The sequence below is a fragment of the Erythrolamprus reginae genome (genome assembly GCF_031021105.1).
Source record: "Erythrolamprus reginae isolate rEryReg1 chromosome 13 unlocalized genomic scaffold, rEryReg1.hap1 SUPER_13_unloc_2, whole genome shotgun sequence".
Classification (NCBI taxonomy): Eukaryota; Metazoa; Chordata; class Lepidosauria; order Squamata; family Dipsadidae; genus Erythrolamprus; species Erythrolamprus reginae.
In genome coordinates, this window is record NW_027248446.1 from 561,650 (window position 1) to 587,055 (window position 25,406).

The 25,406-nt window shown below is 44.5% G+C and overlaps 1 protein-coding gene across 1 annotated transcript in view; it reads right to left on the reverse strand.

Moving 5' to 3' along the window:
- Positions 1-1,332: 1,332 nt before the first annotated feature.
- Positions 1,333-25,406, reverse strand: part of LOC139155157 (vomeronasal type-2 receptor 26-like) — a 42,623-nt gene continuing 18,549 nt past the window's right edge. Inside the window, exon 6 of the mRNA XM_070730240.1 lies at positions 1,333-2,243. Coding sequence (XP_070586341.1) covers positions 1,333-2,243 — 911 coding nt within the window. The remainder of the gene's footprint in view (positions 2,244-25,406) is intronic.

A 25,406-nucleotide genomic window follows, 5' to 3' on the forward strand; every position in this document is an offset into this window, starting at 1 on the left:
ACTGCAGGAAATACGACTTTAGTAACTGAGTAGTTGATGTATGGAACTCACTGATTCAGTAGTATAATCACCTAACCCCCAAAACCTTTCCCTTAGACTCTCCACTGTTGACCTCTCCTGAATTCTAAGAGGTCAGTAAGGGGGATGCATAAGTGCACCAGCGTGCTTTCCGTCCCCTGTCCTAATGTTTCTTTCTTACTAGTATCATGTATTTAAATATTGTTATATCTTCGTTTACCACCAATATGTACTTGATAAAATAAATAAATAAAAATAATTAAATAAACCTGCTGAATTATTATTATTATTATTATTATTATTATTATTATTATTATTATTAATTGGATTTGTATGCCGCCCCTCTCCGCAGACTCGGGACAAATCCCTCCACTGCTCCCTTCCCTGTATTTTCTCTTCCCTCCCTCCTTTCCTTTTTCTTCCCCCCACTCTCCTCTCTCTCACCCCCCAAGTCATTTAGGCCAAGGACTTTCCTTGGTCTTTCACTCCCCGTTTATTCTATTCATTCCACAGACTTTGCCTGGGACTCTCCGAGTGTCTCTTTCAGCTTCTGACCCTCCGTCTTGAAAGACCCACAGTGGCTAGTGGGACTCTAAGGGAACACCCCCAGCATCTCCCCACAGCTGGATCAAAGGTTGTGACATAACACCAAATGTCAGGAAACCTTTCCTGGGTTGATCATGGACTGGGCTCCAGGGGGTCATCCATCAAGGATTTAAAAACTGCTATTTTATTTCTCTGCTTGAAAGAAAAAAAAGTGGAAATTTCATTGCAAACTTTATTTTTTAAATTTAGTTTATTTATTTTTATTTAAGGGCAAAGTACAGAAACAAAAAATAATAAACCCAAACTGAAATCCCAAAGAAAGAATTATATAAGAGGGATGAAGATTTCTCTTTCAAGCTGAGAACCGATCAAACCTGGCATTTCACATTATTCTGGCATTCTCATGGAGAGGATCAGGCAACCAGGCTGGTACTTGGTCCCAACAACTTCCTCCTGACCTCTTTTCCTACTCATTCTCTCTCACAAATACTTTTAGCTGCTGTCAATAGGAAAGAGTGCCCACAGTATTTTCTATAAGCTTTCACATTCAGTAACTGTTGCTGAACAGCTGAATTCTTCTGAATTTTACAAAGATCTCTTTAGCAAGATTTATTGAAAAGAGGACAGAGCTGCAAGAATTCCTATCGTTCAACAATTTCTCATTTTGAAACATAGATTTTTTTTCCTTTGACTCCTGCATACTATCTAAATGGAAATCAAATAAAAGTCATGTTAACAATTTTCCCAATATCACAATGGTGTTATATATCATGTTTTTACATTTGTTCTGGCTGTGAGATGCTCTTTTGTGTTCAGGTTTGGTCTCAGAAGAATAATGTAGCACTTGGGGATGAAGATGCAGCCCAGCAGACCAGCACTGGAAGCCAGAATGGAGAAGACCTGGACAGCCACCATGTATTTCCCTTTGGTGCTCAGGTAGGTGGGCACAAAAGTCACCCAGACACTGCAGAAGACCAGCATGCTGAAGGTGATCAGCTTGGTTTCGTTGAAGGCCCCAGGCAGATTCCTGGCCAGGAAAGCCACCGTGAAGCAGATGGCAGCCAGGAAGCCCATGTAGCTGAGGGTGACGTAGAACATGACAACAGCCCCTTCGTTGCATTGCAGGATGATCTCTCCATGCTGGGAGTGGAGGTCAGAGTCAGGGAAAGGGGGAGAAACTCCCAGCCAGATGGAGCAGATGATAATTTGGACAGCAGAAGAAGAGAGGATGATGGAGTTGGCCAAGCTCTTTCCCAACCATCTCTTCACTCGGTTTCCTGGTTTTGTGGCCAGAAAAGCCAGCACCACCACGATGGTTTTTGCCAAGAGAGAAGAAACTGCAACTGAGAAGATGATGCTGAAAACTGTTTGTCGGAGAAGGCAGGTGGCTTTCCTTGGTTTACCAATGAAGAGAGAAGAAGACAAGAAGCAAAGCAGGAGGGAGACCAGGAAGATGTAGGAGAGGTCCCGGTTGTTGGCTTTGACAATGGGAGTTTCTCGGTACTTAATGCAGATGATTAAAACAAGGCCTGTGGTTAGGAAGAAAAGTAGGGCAAAGGAGACCAGGATGATGCCCAGATATTCTTCATAAGACAGAAAGGTTATAACTTTGGGTATACATTGGACTCTGCGCTCATTAGGATATTTATGATCTGGACACTTGGTGCATTTTTCTGTATCTAAAAAAGCAAAAAGCAACTTTCTTTAATATTCTGTCCTTTCATCTTACAAGAAATTCCTTCTTTGGATAACAGGTGATAACATAGGCAATTTCCAAGAAGTATTTCTTAATGAATTCAGTGAAAGACCATAAGAAGGAGATATATATCTTTTTAGGTGAATGATGGGCATAACTTCCCATAACATGGGATGGGCATAACATCTTTTTGGGCAAATGATGCAAAAAGGATGTTGAGACTCTAGAAAAAGTGCAAAGAGTGACAAAGATGATTAGGTCCCACAGGGTCGGCGTTTTCCTGGTCCCATCGGCAAGACAATGTTGACTGGCAGGGCCTATGGGAAGAGCCTTCTCTGTGGCGGCCCTGGCCCTCTGGAACGAACTCCCTCCAGAGATACTTACTGTCCCCTCCTCCTGGTCTTTCATAAAGCTTTAAAAATCTACCTTTACTGGCGGGCATGGGGGCCATGAGTGATGAGACTGTCTCTGATACGAGATATGATTGGGTTGGATAAATGTGGGTGAATGCATAAGGAGGTTTTAAAACGTTTTAGTAATTTTTTCATATTTTTATAGTTATTAGATTTCTTATACAGTATATTGTTATATTTATAATGTACCCCGCCCTGAGTTACCTCAAGAAGGGTGGCATAGAAATTAAATAGGTAGGTAGGTAGATAGACAGACAGACAGACAGACAGATAGGCAGACAGACTAAAGACTAAAATATATGAAGAACGGTTGCAAAAAACTCAAACTCAACCCAGACAAGACGGAGTGGCTGTGGGTCTTGCCTCCCAAGGACAATTCCATCTGTCTGTCCATTACCCTGGGGGGAGAATCATTGACCCCCTCAGAGAGGGTTCGCAACTTGAGCATCCACCTCGATCCACAGCTCACATTAGAGAAACATCTTTCAGCCGTGGCGAGGGGGGCGTTCGCCCAGGTTCGCCTGGAGCACCAGTTGTGACCCTATTTGGCTCGGGAGTCACTGCTCACTGTCACTCATGCCCTCATCACCTCAAGGCTTGACTACTGTAATGCTGTCTACATGGGGCTATCTTTGAAAAGTGTTCGGAAACTTCAGATCGTGCAGAATGCAGCTGAGAGAGCAATCATGGGTTTCCCAAATATGCCCATGTTACACCAACACTCCGCAGTCTGCATTGGTTACCGATCAGTTTCCAGTCACAATTCAAAGTGTAAAGCCTTTCATGGCACCGGACCAGATTATCTCAGGGACCGCCTTCTGCTGCACGAATCCCAGCAACCAGTTAGGTCCCACAGAGTAGGTCTTCTCTGGGTCCCGTCAACTAAACAATGTCACTTCGCGGGACCCAGGGGAAAAGCCTTCTCTGTGGCGGCCCCGGCCCTCTGGAACCAACTCCCCCCAGAGATTAGAATTGCCCCCACCCTCCTTGCCTTTCGTAATCTGCTTAAAATCCACCTCTGCCGCCAGGCATGGGGGAATTAAGATACCCTTTCCCCCTAGGCCTTTCCAATTGTATGCATGGTATGTCTGTATATATGTTTGTTTTTTATAATAATGGGTTTTTAACTGTTTTTAGTATTGGATTACTATTATATGCTGTTTTATTATTGCCGTTAGCCACCCCGAGTCTCCGGAGAGGGGCGGCATACAAATCCAATAAATAAATAAATAAAGTAAAGAATTGGGCATGGCTAGTTTAATGAAAAGAAGGACCAGTGGAGATATGATAACAGCATTCCAATATCTCAGGGTTGCCAGAAAGAAGGAGTCGACCTATTCTCCAAAGCAGGGTAGAACAAGAAGCAATGGGCGGAAGCTGAACAAGTAGAGAAGCAACTTAGAACTAAGGATAAATGGAAGTTTTAAAGAAGATGTTGGATAACCATGTATGTGAAGTAGTGTAGGGTTTCCTGCTCAGGCATGGGGTTGGACTAGAAGACCTCCAAGGTCCCTTCTAACTCTATTATTATTATTATTATTATTATTATTATTATTATTATTATTATTGTTATTGTTGTTATTGTTGTTATTGTTATTATTGTTGTTGTTGTTGTTGTTGTTGTTGTTGTTATTATTATTATTATTATTATTATTATTATTAAATATCCTGAGTCCTGCCCCATGGCAGTTAATATATGGGACTTCAAGGATGCCTAGAGTATCCTATAACATCTGGAAGCGATATGCAATTAAGGAGAAACTTCCTAACAGTGAGAACAATTAACCAGTGGAACAGCTGGCCTCCAGAGGTTTTGGGTTCTCCAATATTGGAGGTTTTTCAGAAGAGACTGCACAGTCACTTGTCTGAAATGATAAAAGTTCTCCTACTTCAACTGGAGTAGGATTAAAAGACCTCCAAGGTCCCTTTCACTTCTATTCTGATTGATTGATTAATTCATGTACATGACTGGCAGAATATTTGTGTAATCCACAGCACCACATTATGGACCTGTGACACCTCCCCAGTGATCCTCAAAGGGAGGCAGTGAATTGCCAGTGAATTGATAAAACAATTCATCAAGTTTCAAAGATCTCAGATGTTCCTAGAAGGGTAAATTTAGCAGCATATATCTAAACTAAAAAGTGTAAGAGATATTTTCTCTGCTGTTAGTAAAGATTGACCAGTCTGCCATCCCTCCTCCTGTCTCTTCCCAGCCCTCCTTCAAAGACTTTTTGATTTACTTCCTTTTAGATAAGAAATGGTGGAGGTTTTAAAAAAGGTTTACTTCAATCTGCCTTTTAACTTGTGTTTTCATGAAAATGTTCTGGATGGATCCAGTTCCACAAAGCCTCCCATTTTCCTCAGGGTCACCCACCTTCCTGAGTGGAGAAGGTTCCCTCCGGACAAGGAATGCAGTCGTACCGTGTTTCCCCGATAGTAAGACCCCCCCGATTGTAAGACATATGGGGGGTTTCAGGGGGGTCGGCTAATATAAGCCATACCCCGAAAGTAAGACATATGTCTTACTTTCGGGGAAACACGGGGTACAGTAGAACCTCGACATACGTCCCCCCCGCCGCCGTCGTCCCCCCCGCCACCGCCTGCAAGCACTCTGCCAGGCGGCTCTCCCCGCTCCGCTCTTCGATATGCCGGAGAGCCGGAGAAGGGGGCATCCGGACCCCCCCCCACCCCCAGCAGAAGCCAAGGGGGGGTATGCTTGTGTACTGGATAAAACAAAGGATTAACAACTGCTTTGAAATTCTATTTCCTAGGTCTAGAAACTGTTGAGATCGAGCGCGGGCGACAAGGGGTGGAAAGGGGGGGTCCTTTCAAGCGGCGCTGGGCGAAAGAGGGCGGGCGGCCAGCAGCAGAAGGCGAGAGGTGCCTTCTTCTCCGGCTCTCCGGCAGATCGAGTGCGCGAAGAGGCACCTCTCACCTTCCGCCGCTGCTGGCCGCCCTCTTTTGCCCAGCGTCGCTTCGGAAGCCGCCGAACGCCATCAGGGGGGCGCTTGGCGACCGCCACTTGGCGAGCGGAGAGGCGGTCACCAAGCGCCCCCCTGACGGCGTTCGGCGGCTTCCGAAGCGACGCTGGGCGAAAGAGGGCGGCCAGCAGCGGCGGAAGGTGAGAGGTGCCTCTTCGCGCGCTCGATCTGCCGGAGAGCCGGAGAAGAAGGCACCTCTCGCCTTCTGCTGCTGGCCGCCCGCCCTCTTTCACCCAGCGCCGCTTGAAAGGACCCCCCCTTTCCACCCCTTGTCGCCCGACAAAGGAGAAACTTCTGCAAATCGTGCGCTGTCTCCAGCGCTCTCTCCGGGTCGGGTTGTGTGAAAGAGGCCGGGGTTGGGGGAAGGGGATAGGTAAGATGTGGTTTTTTTTTTTTTGCAACGCCGCTCCGTTGGGGAAAGAGGGAAGGTGGTTCGCTCGGAGTTGGGGCTGAACAGAAGCGCGTGGAGAAGCCCAACCTTGGGGTGGGGTGGGGGAGAAGGGAGAGCAAGGAGGGCCATTGTGCATTGCCAGGTGGTGGGGGTCTCCCCCAGTTCAAAAGGTGCCTTGGCTGGAAGAGTAGCTGGTTTCCAGGGCATAAACTGGCTCGCTTCCGGGGATGGTGCACATCCGCTCACTTGCAGGGAAACAGCTTTGGGGCTAAAGAGGCGCTCCGGGCGCAAGATTGTATCCCGAGTAATAATTCCATTTACTGCTCCGATGTGTCTCGCTGCAGGCTTTCTGTCAACGAAATAACAGCAACATGTTCTCGGAAGCCACCGCCTATTCCCCTGCCTCGCTGCCCCTTGTCTCGGGCGACAAGGGGTGGAAAAGGGGAGGGGTCCGGAGCTGCGCCCTCCTTCGCCCGCCTCCTTTCCAATGTAAGACATACCCCGAAAGTAAGACATAGTGGGGCTTTTGGGGGTAAAAAGAAAGTAAGACACTGCCTTACTATCGGGGAAACACGGTAGCAGCAAACTGGCTCTCCTTCTCGAGCCCTCTTGACAAATCCAGGATGACAACTTTCCACACATTTGGACTCAGGCAGGGACTGAGCAGAAAAAAGAGAATGTGTTAGGAAATATGTTAGGACTCTCCATCCATAGAAAATGGGGGTAGAAATGGATGGAGACAATTGGCCTCTGGTCTTCACTGAGTTTAATATGAAATCTCTGACTTCTTCTAAACAGATGCAGGAGGTATAACAACTGGCAGATTCTTCATTTAATTCCTCCCCTTTGCTTTTGGAATTTAACATTACAATAAAGTATTTTTTTATTGAATAAAGTCTGAAAGGATGGAATTGGTTGCCGATCAATTTCCGGTCACAATTCAAAGTGTTGGTTATGACCTATAAAGCCCTTCATGGCATTGGACCAGAATATCTCCGAGACTGCCTTCTGCTGCACGAATCCCAGCGACCGATTAGGTCCCACAGAGTTGGCCTTCTCCGGGTCCCGTCAACTAAACAATGTCGGTTGGCAGGCCCCAGGGGAAGAGCCTTCTCTGTGGCGGCCCCGACTCTCCGGAACTAGCTCCCCCCAGAGATTAGAACTGCCCCTACCCTCCTTGCCTTTCGTAAACTCCTCAAAACCCACCTTTGTCGTCAGGCATGGGGGAACTGAGATATCTCCCGTGGGCCTATAAAATTTATGTGTGGTATGTTTGTATGTACTGTTTGTCTGCTTAATAATGGGGTTTTTTAAATATTTTAAATTGTAAATTATTAGATTTGTCATGAACTGTTTTATTGTGTTGTGAGCCACCCCGAGTCTACGAGGAGGGGCGGCATACAAATCTAATAAATAAATAAAAATAAAATGAATAAATAAATTGCAGAAAAAAAGATTTAAGTATGATGATATCTTCATATTAAAACAGAAGAAAGTTTACAGTAAAATATTTAGGAAACTTTTATTTCATTCAGTTTTTTTTCATGTAGAATAAAACCGTGATGAAGAAAGAAACCTCTGACCAGTAAGATCTTGAAAGATTTCCATAAAACATGGCAAAGCTGCTCCACTTAGATATTGTCTATTGAACAACTTCCATTAGGTGACACCAACTGGCATGGAAGGCCAACCACCCTGGAGACTCTAGGCTTTCCCCACTTGAAATGGGATCTCAGGCTTTGGAAAACAGAGAAAAGACAGCAAAATTTCTCCCACCTTATTGAGCAACTTTAGCCGTGAAAGAGTATTTTCTTTGATAGAAAGTCTCTGCCTTTCGAAATACGCCAGAGTCTCTTTCTTGACATCCCCCTTGGGGAGAACCAAATAGCTGCCAATGGCGAGATCTGCTTTTATCTCTCCATTTTGGTCCAAGTACAGTTTCAAGTGTGAAATATTCCAAAATTCATTCTTCTCCAGAAAGGGATAAAACTAGAATGGAAACATCCAGGAATTTGAAATACAGAAAACATTGTTTCTTATCCCACACTGAATCTTACTTCTACAGTTGTGTAATCTCCAAATATGGTTAAATAAAACTGCCATTATCTTCATAAGTGAATGAAAAAGTTTGTCACTCACATACTGACAAAATATTGAGAAAATATAATTGACACAATTGGTCAATTATAGAGAAGATTCTAGAGCAGACGAGAAATAAAATGCATAGATAGGGGAAAAAGATGATTCATAAACTCTTTAGAAACTACAGGTAGATTCCCAGAAAGCATGGGGGTGTATCAAGAGAAAGGTGTCAGGCTAATCTTCTCCCTGGTCATCCTGATGGAAAACACCTCCCGATGTGCTAATTCTACTTGATGGTAATGTGACATTAACCAAATGTTGCAAATCAGCCTGAAAAGTTAGCGAAGATCCTTTCTGAGTTTCCTTCTCTCCCATTATGCAGCTGCAGGATTCTCCCCTCTGATCTGATCCTTCCCTAGGCAGCCTCTCTTCTCCCCATCCCTAAAGTCATTCTCAGTTACCATTTCACTTCTTAAATACCATATTTTTCAGTGTATAAGACACACTTCCTCCCCCCCCCAAAAAAATAGGTTGGAAATGGTGGTGCATCTTATACATTGAATACAGCCATTTCTGGCTTCCCTGAGGGCAGATCCATGTGAAAACGGTTGCGCAGAGAGTTTGGGAGGTCTGGCAAAAATATTTTTTCTTATATTCCTCAAACTACGGCGCATGGGCTGGATATGGCCCACCAATGCAAAGTACCCGGCACATAGAGTGGTAGAATTAAGCCCCGCCCCTTGGCCCACCCCTCACCATTGGCCTTATCTTCCCGCGAGCACCTGCTCCAGTGGCACTTCTGGCATTGCTTGAGCTGCTCTTCTGATGACACAGCTGCTGCCAGTGAGATGGAGAGGGGCTGCTTTGAAAAGTAGCCCTTTAAAAGTGGGTGGGTGGATGGGGGGCGTGTCTCCATGTCTCCTAGCTTTTTCAAAATCAGCTGAAGTTGGCTAACACTAATTCAAGTGCCACCACAGTGTAATTCCTGAAAGAGAATTCACCCACTGCTTTGGTTCTTGCCCTATATAAAGTACATCCACCCAATTGGTTGCTGGACAATTTTTATATCTTTCATGTGTGTGGATACATTTGGACAAGTATGGCAAGAAGCAAATCAGTTTGAATTCTCCTTCCAGATTACAATCCCAAATAACTAAAAAAAGGAGGCTGGTGTCCCCTCCCTTCCTGGCTGCCTCCCCTGCTGTCAGGCACTCACAGCTCTGCAAAGCCAGAAGCCTTTGGCTGGAACCGAAGGGGAAGGACCCACGTGGGCCCCTAGAGAGGAGAAGGGAGGGGCCTTGATTGACAGCTTCTCTCAGCCTCTCTTGACTTCTGTGCTCTGTGGTCAGGAGTTATAATAATAATTAATAATAATTTATTAGATTTGTATGCCGCCCCTCTCCGAAGACTTATTTTGAAGGAAATCCTGTTTCTTTCATTCTTTTTTTAATGGCCTGTTTTGAGGAGCCTGAAGCTGCTGTTGTAATGAAGTTAGGCAAGTGGCAATGATGTTTGGGCTCTTTTTCCTTTCGAGGGGGGGGTCTTATTAAGTAAATAGATTCCTCGGGGTGAGCAAGGACAGGTTAGGAAGGAGAAAGGCAAAAAACATTGGATTTTTAAATTGGCCTCACCCACCCATTCACATGACCACCCAGCTGGTCCAGCCCCCCAACCGTCTGAGGGACTGTCAATTGGCCCCATGTTTAAAACATTTGAGGACCTCCATTCCAGTATTCAAGTGGGGGACAATATATGTGTATATGACTTTGTCTGTTTTTAATGCACAATTTTAAAAAAAATGTTTCATCTAATTTTGTTTTGTCTTTGTAATGGTTCAATTTTTTGAAGCTTGTTTTTACCTTTTTGAATAAGATAAAATTTAATGTGGAATATTTGCAGAAAAAATATTTATGATTTCCACAGATAGAAGGGTGGAGAAGTAAAAAGCAGTAGAAAAACATCTGTTTTTCTTAGTAACTTGGACTTGAGTAACAAGAGAATCTCATATAAGAACATTAATGATGGACTGGAAGAAAGATGAGAGACACCAAACTTGACATGCATGTTTGTGAAAATGACCTCAAAATCGTAGTTAACTGGAAACAGAATATGAATCAGTAGGGAGATGTTCTTGGACCGAAGGCAAATGCAACCATAAGAATCTCAGGAAGTGGACGTTCTGGCTTGGGGAGACCCCAACTCAAGAAAAAGGTCCCCTTGCAGGCACCAAGCTTTAACTGGGATTCCTGCAGAGAGGAAGGGTTGGGCTAGGTGGTCTCAGGGTCCCCTTCAAATTGATAAAGGTAAAATTCCACAACCCTAATCACAAACCTATAGGTAAAGGATTTGATTTTGAAAAAGAATACAGTATTTTCAATTAACAGTGTTTAATATCGAAATGCCATGGGATCTAGTCTTTGACAGGGGTGGATCCTACCAGTCTGGTCCGGGCAAATCGGTAGCAGCCTGCTGGTGATGTCACCCCACCTGGAACCAGTCCTTAAAGGCCGCCAATTTTTTCCCAATTTTTTTTTTGAAGATTTTTCAATTTTGAGGGGATTTCTTTATTTTTTCTTCTCCTGAGCATGTGTAGAATCCAGGTTTTCAGCAGTGTGCAAGCATCACCCCCTCCTGCTGCTTTGGAACCATTATTCCTTGATTAATTAAATAGGGCAGATCTGTTGAATGGCTCCCCTCCTTCTCCTCTGGATTCCTCCTCCAAAGGATCTCAGATTCATGGATCCATACTGGGACACCCTACCTGCCATGGCTGCAGCCTTGGAGACCCCAGCCTCTTTTCTCCCTCCTTCCTTCTCCTCCTCAATCTAAAGGAATAGGCAGCATTCAAGGCCTGGGCCAGAGTCTTTATGGGGCTGTAAAAGTCATAGTAATTTCTGAACTCTCTTCTGTTCCATTTCCATCGGGTCTCCAGTGGGGCTTTCTGGGTGCATCTTCTGCGGCCTTTGACAGAAAAGACATTCTTTGAAAGAGAACACAGAAAATTGTGATCTTGAAACTTTTCTTCCACAAAGAAATGGGGTTCAAAGGCTTCATATTTCGGCCTTCCTTTGAGCAGATAACCAAACTTCAAAATACTGTGGATGTATTTGAGAAGTCTGCGCTTGTTTATTGTATTCAATGCAAAAGTTGTGAGGATCCAGACTTTCTCTTCAATGAGTCCCGGCAAGTGCAGAAGTATTTCATGGAAAGGAAGAATTCTGTCCCAAAGGGAATCAAATTCCATGAAGTGAACAAAGACGTTGACTTGTCTCCACTTAGAGAGGGCATCCCTGAGGGAGGCTGTAGGTTCAGTTGTTGAGAATTCTTGTGTTATAACCACACAGATTTCATTACTGACAAGCACAGGAAGGAAAGTCCTCGTGAAATTCTCTCCCTGCTCTGTGTCTGCAGCAAAGAGGCCAATCAAGGTCCATCTGAAATGGAGGAGCAGTTGGACAATGGCTGGGTACTGGAACCCTTCTTTGGGGAGCATCTGGTGGAAAAAGGGGAATTTGCTTTTATCACTCAGAGCCTCTGGAGCGCGTAAATAACTGATCTGAAAAAGCAATGAAAATGCTATGTTATATTTGGGTCTGAGCCAATCCAAAATATTAGATTTTAATAAATCCATCCTGCTTCTCATGAATGTATTAGAATGATTTGTAGTTAGACAGTGTTTAGAATATCCAAGACAGAATATTAGCAAGATTGTATAATAAAAATGAAAAATAATAAATTTAAAAACTGTAAACAAAGTGAATAATATTACCGTATCACCTCTACAATTTACCATAATTAGATTAACACATTGAAATACTGACTGAAGCATTATATTCCAATAAAGGGCCTATTATAATTTTTGAGGATTGGTGCATCTTTTTCTGTTTCTGTAACCCAGATTTTTTTCTGGAGGATTCTTTTTAGTTTCTTCTTCAGTTATACAAGAACAGGCAGACCTCAGTTCCTAATACAATTTGTCAGTTATATAATCTAAGATTTCTCTTTAATTGAACTTTTGTCTCTTTTCGAAGACTGTCAGTTTCCATAGATTAAATTTTATGCCAATATCCATATTTTCTGAATTTAGAGAAAACAGAAATTGTGTAAATTCCCAATACAACTGTGAGGGCAGCAGCTGGAGTCCTTTTACCAGCCCCAAGATACTCCTCAGAGGCTGTGATTGGGTTGGTTCTGCTAGTGATTTCTCTCTGCAGCCCCAAACATCAGATGGATGTAAGAACATGGGGGAAACCTTGGCCTCTTATACTTCGATAATTGGGGCTGAGGAAGCTGGAGAGCTATGAGGTTTTCATTTAAGCACCACTTTCACTGAGGCCCTTTCTCTCACTGAGCTCCTTTGATGATGAGGGTCCCAGATTCAGTGTCAGAGAAAACAACCCCAGGTAAGGAAAGGAGTTACATGCTATATTGGCTGACCAACTTTGGCTACCATGTCATTTTCCAAAGATGAATTCTGATGAATTAAATAGTTGGTAGGATGTCTTCTCCAGGGACTGTACGGCTTGCATTTCAGACCTTTTATGATTAATCTTAACATGAACATAATGGGATAAAATATTGAGATGTTTGTTAGTATGGAGAGAAGCAGCTCCTGAATTCCATGGAGAAGACATGATTGCATCTGTTGCTCACCCACCACTCACTTTACTAAGTGGAGAAAAACACACACAAACCTGTGGGACTTTGTTGGTGCCTGCTAATGTTGACATCTGGATGGAGATTTCCCTTCTAGCTCCATCAAGAAGAGCCAGAAGGTTCTCCTTCCTTCCACAGCCGTAGTTGGGGACATTGGCTTCTCCAATGGAGAGAATGTCCAGCAAGGCATCTGAAGTGTGGAAAGTGCTCATATAGTTGTCATGGATATTGAAGCCAAGTGTGAGGTTGTACAGGAGCTGGGAATTTTTTTTGATCAGTTGAATGTTGAAAATTAATACTAAGCCAGATAAAAAATCATAAACATCCCTATTGTAAAAAAAATGTTATTATAATCAACAGCAACAACAAATACTTCTTTTTTAAAAAAAATAAAAAATAAAGGGAACGTTCAAAGAACCCATCCTAGATCTGAATGAATGAAATATCCTCACTGAATACTTTGTCCTGTACAAAGTTGAATGTGCTGACAACAGCATGTGAAAAGCAACACAATTAGTGTTGCTTCCTAAGTAAACAGTTTGATTTCACAGAAGTTTGATTTACATGGAGTTATATTCTATTGTTTACTAAGTGTCCCCTTTATTTTTTTGAGCAGTGTATACTCTTCCCCATGCCTACTGAGTCTTAAGCCAACATTGAACCAAAAGCAATGATCAGTTACACAAATATGGAAATGGGCTGAGGTACAGCAACTACAACTGATTCCAGCCCTACTTTAAATAAAATTCATTATTCAAGGGATAAATTAAGGATTGAACAGAGAGAGGAAAATAACCTGCAGCCCTTTCATCTTTTTCTCCGACTCCTTTTGGAGTCTCTTTCACAAAACCAGACAAATGAAAAATCAAAATCATTCAGAAAATTAGACATATTCCCCAATATAGGAATAAATGGGGGGGGGGACAGAAAAGAGGGAGAATGTTAGAATTGAGGGAGTACAACTCCATCACCCTGAATTACTTCTTTTTATATAAAATATTTTTTATTGTTTTCAAAAAGAACAAAACATCACATACATACATAGAAATATCAGACAAAACACATAACACAAAGAGGAGCTACAATCGTTCCACCCAGAATAGAAGTCTTCATAATACAATAAGGAAAAACGTTTGTTGATTAGATCATTTCAGTGGGGAAAAAAATCTACTACGTATCTCTATTTATATGCATTTCAAAGTAATAAATTTAAATGTTCTTGAATTCATTGAGAATTTCTTTTGTTCAACCAGATATAGACCCTGTCCCAGATTTTATAGAATTCTGACTCTTCTGGGTTGTTCAACCTCCTCGTCATCATGTCCAGCTCTGCACATTCTATAATTTTTTCTAATCATCCCCTCTTCTTTTGGGACTTCTGCTTCTTTCTATCTTTGAGCAAAAACAATCCTGGTAGCTACTAAGATGTGGGTTATTAAGTAATATTATATTTGTGTGTTGTAATGCCTAGTAACAAAAATTCTGGGGTTTTCTTAATTTCCTGGAATGTAATTTTCCCTATCCACTTTTCTATTTTATTCCAGTATAGTTTGGCTTTCTGGCAAGTCCACTTTCTGGCAAGTCCACCAATTTCTCTTTTACATTTCCAACAGTTGGACGATGTGTTTGGAAACATTTTTGAAAGTCTATTAGGGGGCAGATGCCATCTATAAATCTGATTTTCATTAAACGATATTGATTTGGTTATTTTCTAATTATATATCCAAACCCTTTCCCATGTATATAGGTCTATTTCTCTTCCAAAATTTCTGCACCACCTAATCATGTTGTATTTTAAAATCAAACCAATTGTTTTAGAACTAATCAAGTAATTATATACTTTCCCAATCAATTTCCCTTGATTTTTAGTTAGTAATTTCCCTAAGATATTATTTTATTTTCAAAATGCATATGTTCTTACATCTTACATCACCCTGAATGACTTACAGATCAGGGAAATCAAACTGAAGAGAAGGAGCCCCATTGAAAAGCAACTTTTGCAATTTTTCCTTTTCAGTGGTGACTATACCAATGAGATGGTCTCCTGGGCTGTAAAAGCTCTGTGGTTGTTTTCCATCCTGGTGCTCCAAACTCAATGGGCATTTTCTTCTCAGCTTCCCAGAGACTGGATGGGACACAAGCATCATATGAAGCAGAAGCAGGAGGTCCATAATTCATGGAGTGACTCAATCAATCTCCTTCCTGATCCTAAAAAAGAATTAGAAGAATTCAGAAAATTCTCACAAGGTGGAATATGATCCAGTTGCTTTTCTGATTGAAACACAGCTTCACCTGGAAATGAGAGAGACGTACATGCAAGAGCATAGATTCTGCCTGTCCCCAAACTCCATATTTCTCTGCTCAAAGTCTCTCCTGGAGGATTCAGCCAAAGAGCAGAGCTGAAACTTTGATCGTAATTCTCCCTCTCAGGAGAGATCCCTGAATAATTCAACTTTGGGGAATTCTCTGGAGGGAAATGAAAGGGAAATAATCCCCATATGACACATAATGGCAGCGGCAGAGATGGAATTAAATTGGTCATCTACAATTGAGAGGTTTGAGAGCTCCATGCTTGAAATTGACCCCGGAGGGAATACACAGCAACTGTGGCTGAAGAAACAAATAAATCTGAGATTTGTTGGCATCAAGACAAAATCCCAGGGGTCAGTTAATTGCAGAGCATCTCACAGATCTGAAATAGCTGCCTGCTGAGTTAAAACCAACATGTATTTAACTTTATTTTGAAAATTAAAGGCTCCACTCAAAAGGACTGATGCAACTTTAGTGAAAAACACGTTGCCAGAACTTTGCAGAGTCTCACATACACAGACACAAAAGGGCTCATTCAACTTTAATGAACTTTAAACTTTAAAAAAAACCTTTCTCTCTCTGTCTCTTACATACACACAAACACACAGACACACACAAACAAACAGAGACATGCAGAAGAAAACAGAGCGAAGTTAGAAAAAAACTGGCTAGTTTAGCAAGGTGAAGTTGAATTCCACAGTCAGCACACAGGGACCTTCCTCCCCTGGGCCTTTCCATTCTTTAGCTGTCCTTTCTCGCTGCCTGTAGGGGGCAGTCTGGGCTCTGGCCTTTAAATCCTAACTGGCCTCCTCAGGCAGTGAACTGGACATCTAAAGCTGGCAAAGACCCATCTGATTATTTTTTAGGCACATTCTCACAAGGCTTTTTGAACATTTTTATTTGAAGATACAGTGGTACCTCGGTACTCGACCACAATTCGTTCCAGAAGTGTGGTCGAGAACCGATTTGGTTGAGTACCGAATTTATTTATCCCATAGGAAATAATGGAAATGGATTTAATTGGTTCCCAGCCCCTGTTAACTCGCTGGGAACCAATTAAATCTATTTTCTTTATTTCCAATGGGATAAATAAATTCGCTACTCCAAGCTGCAGGAAAGGTGGGGGCTGCTGCAATCCCGGCAGCTTTGGGGGGCTCCTTTCCTCATTGCTTTGTTTTATTACCTGTAAGGAGCTTCAAAAACTTTTTTCCTGTGGCTGCAACAGCGGCGATTTCCCTTCAGGAGCAAGAGCGCCGGGAAGTCACGTAATGAAGAGAAGCTGCTGGAGCGGCAGCAATTGCTGAGATGGCTCCACCGGCTTCCCTTCATCACGTGACGTTCCCGGCGCTCTTGCTCCTGAAGGGAAATCGCCGCTGTTGCAGCCACAGGAAAAAAGTTTTTGAAGCTCCTTACAGGTAATAAAATGAAGCAATGAGGAAAGGAGCCCCCCAAAGCTGCCGGGATTGCAGCAGCCCCCACCTTTCCTGCAGCTTGGAGCTCTTAGAGAGCTCCTCAGCGCCCTGAAGCTGCCGGGATTACATATCAGATAATGAACAAAATTTTCTCTGGCTGTTCGGTATCTGAATTTTTGTTCAGATACCGAAGCAAATTTTTGCCGAAAATTTTGTTCGTTATCCGAAATGTACGAGAAAGGAAGCATTTGAGTACCGAGGTACCACTGTATATAAATATAGGAATGCGCAGATGTGGTCACATGCAAAACTACATTACCGAGAGTGCAATTTCATTACATTCCCCCAAATGAAAATGTCTTTAAGAAACAGGTCTCAATACAATTTCACTATTTCTGCCTGTGGTGACTTTTTGGGGTCCGAGGATGGCCACAGATTGGGGAGAAGGGAGACCTTTCCCCCCTCCTGCCTCCGTCCCTCCCCCTCCCTCTGGGAAGCATCTTGAAGGGCTTTGGGCCTTGTGTGGCCCCTGTGAGGAAAAGGCCTTTCCGTCTAGAGGAGCCTTGGGGGCATCAATACAGGCAGCTCTCAACTGACAACGGTTCCCTCAGAAAGAAGAGACTCAGGATCATTTTTCACCCTTATGACCCTTGCAGCATCCCCAGGGTCACGTGATTGACATTCTGATGCTTTGTGGCTGACTCACATTTGTGACGGTCACAGTGTCACGTGATCCCTTTTGGGACCTCCTGACAAGCAAAGTCAATGGGAAAGCCAGGTTCACTTCACATGTGAGTCACTCAACAACCACCGTGATTTACTCAACAACTGTGGCAGGATAGGTCGTACAATGGGGCAAAATTTGCTTAACAACGGTCTCACTTAGCAACGGACAATTAGGGCTCCACTGTGGTTGCAAATCAAGGACCACCTTCATGGTGGACATAGAAAGTCTGCAGAGGGAGTCATTTGCTGAATAAAAGCACTTCCAAGACAAAAAAAAAAAAAGAAAGTCTACAGAAATGTTTCTGAGATGCAAATTTTAAAAATCAAACCAAAATAAATCACTTTTCCCTCCACCTTTAGTACAATAAGTAAGCTATTCAATTTAACTGAAAATCTATTTGAAATCTTTTAGGTGGAAAAATAACAATCAGAAAGTAGACGAATGTGGCCGTGTAAACATTTCCTGATCTGTCGGTTTCCCTGAGCATTTCTAATACACCTGATAAATGGTTGCACCTTTTTTCCTGTAAGGAGAAGCTTCTGATTGTCATAGCAGAAATAGCAAAATTGGATTTTTATATGCACAACTGCACACAAATACATGGAATTATGTTTAATATTATTAAATCTAAGAGTTTCAAGTAAAAAACCCCAATGAGTCTAATTTCTCTCTGTTGTTCATAATTGATAGGAACACAACAGAAAAATCTGCAACTAATTGCACAAAAGGAAGAGCTCTGCAAAAATTTGGAACAAAGACTAAGGACTTTTATATAGCAACCTCACTTTTTCTTCCAGAATTTCATATTATATTCTTGACAGTCTCTCCCACCCCCTGAGAAAATATTCTATAATGCTCATGGTTTGACATAACATGAGTTTTTATTGATTAGCTCTTGGCCATATCAAAGTGCAAAGTTCCAGAAACAAATTATTCTTAAAATTTGATAAAACAATCTGAAATTGAATTTAATATAATACAATTGAAAATGAAATTGGAATACAATATGGTTTAAAATGAAGATGGAATAGAATACATTCTAAAATTAAATTGAACAAAATATAATAATTTAAGATATAGATAAGATATAGATAAAATTATAATTTGGCGTTTACATAAATAAATAGAGAACTGTTGCGACCATCCAGTGAGAGCCCACCAAAGTTCCTTGGAGACACTGGAAAGTGACATTGTTCGTCTTTGGGGGTCTGTGTATGGTTTGGCCTCTGCGTTCAGGGTGTTGCGTCACCAGAACCACCAGATGAAGATGAAGAGGCGGCCTCCATCACTCATAGAGTCCCCATAGAGCAATCCATCAGTTCCAACATTACCATAATTGATGAAAGACAATGTCAGATCTTCAGCCCTGGTCAACAATGTGATGGTTGCTGCAATTTGTCCTTGGGCAAAAGAAGCACAGATTCAATATTTTAATAATAATGAAATAGTAAACAAGAAACTAAACAATGAATAAAACCGAGCATCCAAATTAAGATTAAAGGCTCCCAGTTTTCTCTTCTGTTAAGCTTCCATAGTCCAAGCACACCTCCCCCAAACCTAAAGCAAGAAATGCAAAGCCGCAAAACCCATTAAGAATTAAATAACAACAAAAACAATTATAGAATATATTTTAAAAAGAAAAATAAAGGAAAACTGACAAGCAAATTAGTTCAAACGCTTACCAACCATCACATTGTCGTGCAAGGTAGAAGGTCTGACATCCTTCGTTCATCAGTTATGGTGATGTTGGGGTTGATAGATTTGGAGATGTGTGGTTCCACCGTGATTATGGCAGCCTCCACATCTTCACTTTGTGGCTCTGATGACACTTGCAGACACCAATTTATATGGATTGAAGAAGAAGAAAAAATAAACTATAAATGACTGGTACATTGTTTTCTTAACAATGCTAACAAAGCTTATTCTTAATAGGGGCTCCGTTGCTGGAGATTTTAAAGAAAAGATTGGGGGTTGGACTAGAAGACCTTCAAGGTCCCTTCTAACTCTGTTATATTCTGTTAAATTCTGCCTACCTGAAACCACCAGCAACCAACCATGGCAGGCAAAGCACAGTTCCCATCCCTGCTCAGGGACGGAAAGCTAAGAATAAGCCACGTTTGGGGTTCTTGCCTGGGTCACGAAGCAGAGCCCTGAATGTGGACCCTAGGATGGCCAGGTTCTGTGGGGCTTTCCCAGAAGGGACCATCCAAACCTAGGTTCAATCCCACCTGTGTCCATGGACTCGGCCATTGAATAATATCCATCACCCACGGCAGAAACCCAATTCTTTGGCCGCTTGAACTGGTTTCTCTTGCGGCTCCTCCGCCTCCTTTCTCGGCCGCTTTGCCCGCCCCTCGCCTGCTGCTCCCACGTTCCCCCGTCCTCTTCCTTCTGCTCCTTTTCTTCCTCCTCCCCTGCCCTCCTTCACCCATATGCAACACACAACCACAACACCGCACACACAATATCCCACCCACGCCTTCGTCTTAAGAACACGGGATTCCCAGATAGACGCACACAAACACACGCACAAAACCAGGAGGGGGGAGGTTTGTATCTCTCTCCCTCCTGTTCTGTCTGGGTTCCCCCCAGACGTCAACACCAACTAAAAAGAGTAGTCAGACACGCTGGTAAAAAGCAAAGTCACTTTATATCTTTGAAAACAAACACAGATAACAAAAACTGTTCTTACAAACTGGAATGCTATGAAGCTTCACAGAAGAGTCACAACGGCCAGACAATACAACAGGCTTCTTGCTGGCACACACACCACTGTAGATAATAAAACCCACACCTCCCCTCAAGTTTTCAGCCTTCGAGGCCACAAGCCCGAATCAGAGACGCCAAGGATCGAAGCAAGGTCACAGGACTCCCAAAAGATAGCTCTCCACAATACAGGAAGGGCGGGCCTGCCTTTTCAACCTTTCTTAGGAGAACCACACCAAACCCAGCTGTTGCCTATTAGGGATGGAAATACCTGGCTAATTGTCCCGTTCTTTGTGCTGCCCTTCTCTGCCTCATATCTATGATGGCTTGTGCGTTCTCATCTAATGACTCCAGGCTACTCGCTGGGGAGAGCTCCCCCCCGGGGGTCTCAGGCTGTTCTCCCTCCACCTTGTCCTGACATTCCTCTTCCCTGTCTGCCTGGTCCTCCTCCTCCTCCTCGTCCTCCCCCTCTGAGCATGGAGCCGGCAGAGTTCCAGCCGTTCCCTGAGGAGCTTCAGACTGAATCACAACACCTCCCAGGAGGGGTTCCCAAACACACACACCCTGGCAGCCCCCTGCAGGGAACCCCCAGCAATATCGCCAGCAACTTCTTTCCTGGAGGGAAATCCTGGGTTGGAGGTGGCGGAGAGAGGGGCCACCCACTCTTTGCTGGGCAACGCTGTGGAAATTATAAAGGCGGGGTTCCTTCCTGGGGCTCCCGAAGAGCCTCCAAATGTTCCTGGCACCAAGTGGAAAGAAGCCCCAAAGGCTCGGAGGTGATAGGAAGCGCCCTTCCCCCTCCTTGCAAGCCCTCCCCCTCCCACCCATGGTTGCTTGCCATCTGGTGGGACCCCCTTCCCAGGGATGCTCCTCTCGGCCCCTCCCTCCCGGCCAGACCCCATCGCAGCCTCTTGGTGGGGGGAAGGGGGTGTCTCAGTGCAAAGGGTGGGGGGGATGGGACGGATGCCGGGGGAAGCCTTTCCTCCCCACCCCTCCGTGCCTTTTCATCAGGCTGGGGAGCGAAAGAAGCAGAGACAGATAAAAGTCTATGGAAAGGGGCGGCATACAAATCTAGTAATTAATTAATTAATTAATTAATCCTCTCCCTCCACCCGTCAGATCTCAGCCCCGCTTGGATTGCGGCGTCTTTTTTAATTAATTAATTAATTAAAAAAGACGCCGCAATCCAAGCGGGGCTGAGATCTGACGGGTGGAGGGAGAGGATGACGGGTCACTAAGGGGCTCATTTCGGCTCACGAGAAAGGCCCGACACCAATTGACACTGGGGAGTTAATGGATAGAGACTGCATCACCTATGCCTGACCGAGTTGCAGCGCAAGGGTTAAGGCCAGAGAGGCATGAAGTCCTAGAGGGGAAACGTGTGTATTCCGTTGGTCCTTTGAAGCTGCCGTTCTGCGCGCAAGACTCGAGGGCTTCTCTCAAGCCTTGGGGGAAGAGATTTGGAGGTGGAGCAGGCAACCCGACCAGGGAGACTTGGCTCCTCCATTTTCCCTACCTTGATGGGGGGATTTGGCGTGCAGGCACTGCTAGAGGCTTTGGGACGGGGTAGTAAAGGACAGCCGTTCGCGATGAGAGGGGAACACGTACGCCCACACTTCAGTTTTATGCGCATGCGCAAAATCGCAGCCCGAAGCAGTCCCCGCCCGGGAGCAGGTCCGCGTTTCCCCCAAAACAACACCTTTTCATTTTATTTTTTGGCTTTGTCGTGGGGGGGGGGGGGGAGAGAAGGGGAGGCCTTCTTTGACCGTCACCATAGAGCAGGAAGTGCAATCATAGATCGGCTGCTGGCCTGGCTGGGGGTTGGGAAGCCACAGAGCCGGAGTTGGGGGGGGGGGAGAAAGAAAGAGAGGCTTTTGCCGGTTTCTTTGTTGCAGTCAAATGTCTGTCTTCCTTTCTTTCTCTATATCTCCCCCACCACCCTCAACGCCAGCCCTGCGGCTTCCAACCCCCAGACGGACGGTGACTGAGCCAGACTCTTCATGGGGGGGGAGCCTCGTAGGGACCCTTACCTGGACTCCCTCTCCCCTCCCCCCAGGCTCCGCTTACTCTTCCCTGCAACGAGGCGCCAGGCAGCCATGTTGAGAGCAGCCCTGACAGACGCAGCTCTGCCCGCAGCTAAGCTTGGCCTGCAGGGGGTGGTATGAGCTTCCATAGGTGCCACCAGCAGCAACACCCGCGGCGCCTCAGCCATCCCCGCTGAGCAGAAGCCTCTCGGGCGGAGGGGCGGAAAGAATGCACGTTTAAGGCCCAGTACCAAGACAACGGACCTTTTGGTTGCACGCTGCTTTGTAAGGAATCTTTCTCCATTTTCTTTTTTCTTTTAATGTTTTATTTATTGTTTTTGGTCCATAAAGAAAAACATCTATTTTCTATTCATCTATTTATATATACCGTTATCATTTGTCTTTATTTCTGTAATAAAGAAAAAAGAAAGAAAAATGGAAAACTTACTTCAATCCAAAAAGAAAGATATTAAAATAGAAAAAAAAAGTGAGTACAATACATATGTATTTACAATAAGCCATTTGAAGAAAAGTTTGTCAAATATTTCAGTACTGTACACCTATAGTCTGAAGTTAACTATCATTCTATCTGGTGTCTTTTTTGGATCCACTTGGGCCATTTGTCCCATATTTTAATGGTTTCATTATCTTTATCTGCTCCAAGTCTTTATCATTATCCGCTCCGAGTCTTTGAAGAGGGGCGGCATACAAGTCTAAGAAATTTTTATTATTATTATTATTATTATTATTATTATTATTATTATTATTATTATCATCATTATCATTATCATTATCATTTTGTTCCTTTAATACCCCTTGTCATCTCATCCAATTCTGCACATCTGTATGCCTTTTCCATAGTTTGACCTTCTGAGGGTATATTTTTATTTTTCCAGATCTGGGCATAAACTATTCTAGTTGTGGTGATTATGTGTGTGACTAAATATAATATATGTCTAGGATATTTTTTATTGCAGATTCCAAGTAAGAAGCCTTCGGGGGTAAATTCTATTTCTGTCTCTGTAATTTCTGTCAACCACTTCTCCTTTTTCACTCCAAGAAGGCTGCGCAGGCACAAAGACTCATTTCTGAGGGAGTTTGGGAGAAAGATTTCTTGCCTGCAGCCAAAAGGGTTCCTTGTTCTGGGGCTGTATCTCCCCCAACCCTGAGAGAACAGGGGAAGGAAGAAGGGAAGAAAGGCAGGTGCTTTACCACAGGCAGCCTGGGCCCACCTTCTTCTCGCTGGGGGCTCGCCTGCAGGATTGACCACAGCCACTGCCACAGGCTGCAGCGTTAGAGGCGCCCTGTCAATCATGCCCGGAAGCCACCAGCAGGAATAAATCCTCCAGGAAGGGCCCCCCAGAAAGACCACACTTTCTGGGCCCACCTAGTGCGGGGTGCTGTTGCTGCTGGCTGGGGCAGTGAGATTCGGCTTCTGCACCCACCCTGGTACTTGTTGCCCAACCCTGGGGGGAGAGGCTGGGGGAGCAATTTGGGGCTTTGGGGGGACCTGCGGGGGGTCACCAGGGGGCCTTTCTGAATCTCCCCTTTAGCAGGGACTTGGCGGGGGAGTCCTGAAGATGCTGCTCAAAGGGCCTGACTGCCCCTCCCACCCCCGTGAGAAAGGAGCGCTGGATTTCCCAGGGAGGGGAAGGAGGCTGGTCTGAAGAGTGAGTGAAGGGTTTTGTGGTCCAGGAGATTCGTGGGAGGTTGGAGTTCGAGCCAGCCTTTCTTTTTTCCCCTGGGATGGGAAGGGCTCCAGACAACTTCTCAACTTCGTAGAATCTGTTCTGGTTCAGCGATTCTAAAACAAAATTACATCCCCTCCCACCCCGTTCTTCATTCCTTGTGCTTTATACCCTCCCTCCCTCCCTCTCCCCCCCCGCCCCGTGTATGAACTTTTTAGGAGAAGGAAGGGGAGGGAGTAGCCTCTGTTCTGTCTGGGTCACTCCAGAAGCCAATACCAACCCAAAAAGAGAAGCCAGACACACTGGTAAAAGGCAAAGGCAGTTTTATAAAATTCAAGAAAAACACAGGTAACAGAAAATGTCCTTACAAACAGGAAAAATGCTGTATCTTCAGATAAATCCACGAAGGCAAAAGTCCATGCAGCAATACAGAATTCTTGCTGCCAAGCCGAGGCTGTAGATAGCAGACCTACACCTCCCACGAGTCTTCCAAAGCTGCTGGGCCACAAGCCAGGAACAGAGACGCCGAGAAACAAGACAGGATAACGCAACTCCAAACTGATAACACTCCACATGGCTTCAAGGGCTTGCCTGCCTTTTAAACCCTGCTAAGGAGGACCACATCCAAACCCAGCTGTTCCTAATTCAGTGCTGATAATACTTCTTTAATTGCTCCTTTCTTTGATCTGACCATCTCTGTCGCATGTCAATGACGGCTTGAGCGTCATCACCTAATGACTCCAAACTACTGGCTGGGGAGAGCACCCCCCCGGGGGCCCTCATGCTGTTCTCCTTCATCCCATTCCTGATTTTCCTCTCACCCGTCCGACTGTTCAGCCCCCTCCTCTTCGCTGTATCCTCCTCCGGGCATGGAGCCAGCAGAGACACAGCCAGTCCCTGAGCAGCCTCAGGCTGAACCACAACAGCCTCCCTCCATCCCTCCCTCTCTTTGCTTTTCAGCCCAGAGCCCAGTCTGACTACAGCAGCTCTGACTTTTTTTTTTTTTGCGGAAGGACCTTCCCTTCCACCTGCCTTGCTTCTCCAACCGAGGGACAAGAAAAGGGGGTTGCTAATTGTGAGTGTGTATTTGTGTGTGGCAGAGAGAGAGATGGAGAGGGAGGGAGAGTGGGAGAGGGAGAGAAAGGGAGAAAGAAAGAGAGGATGAGAGTAGGTAATAACTATCAAGGGTGAAAGAAAAGCACCCAAAGCTATCAAGGTGGTTGAGGACACCAGACTTCTGCGGACAGCTGGAAGCAACTGGCTGGACACACACACACACACACACACACACACACATACAAAACACAAATACACAAACACCTGTTTCATTTCCCAGATGAAGATTCTGCCAAAGGAAAAGTTACCGCATTGGATGACAAGGGGGGAGGGAAAGCCCCTCAGCCAGCGAGGACTTGGAGGTCACAGACACCCCCCAATCCAAGGGAAGCTAAATCAGGAAGAGGCAGAGGGGATCTGCAGGGATCCCTCCTAGATCAGCCGGATCCTCACCCCAGCCTCCCTCACCCCCCCCCCCCCCGAGTTCGGCTCTCTTGGGAAAGGCGCAACTTCGCTTTATGGGAGACAAACCCAATTTCCTTAATGGAAACGCCTCTCTCTTGCCCAGAACATTTACATGTTCCTTCCAATTCTCCGCCCCTCAACCCAAGATATGAAGGAAACACTCCCCATTCCCTTTGTGGGTCAGGAAGAAATTTTGCCTGTTTTTCCCCAGCGAAATTTTGCATATTCTAGC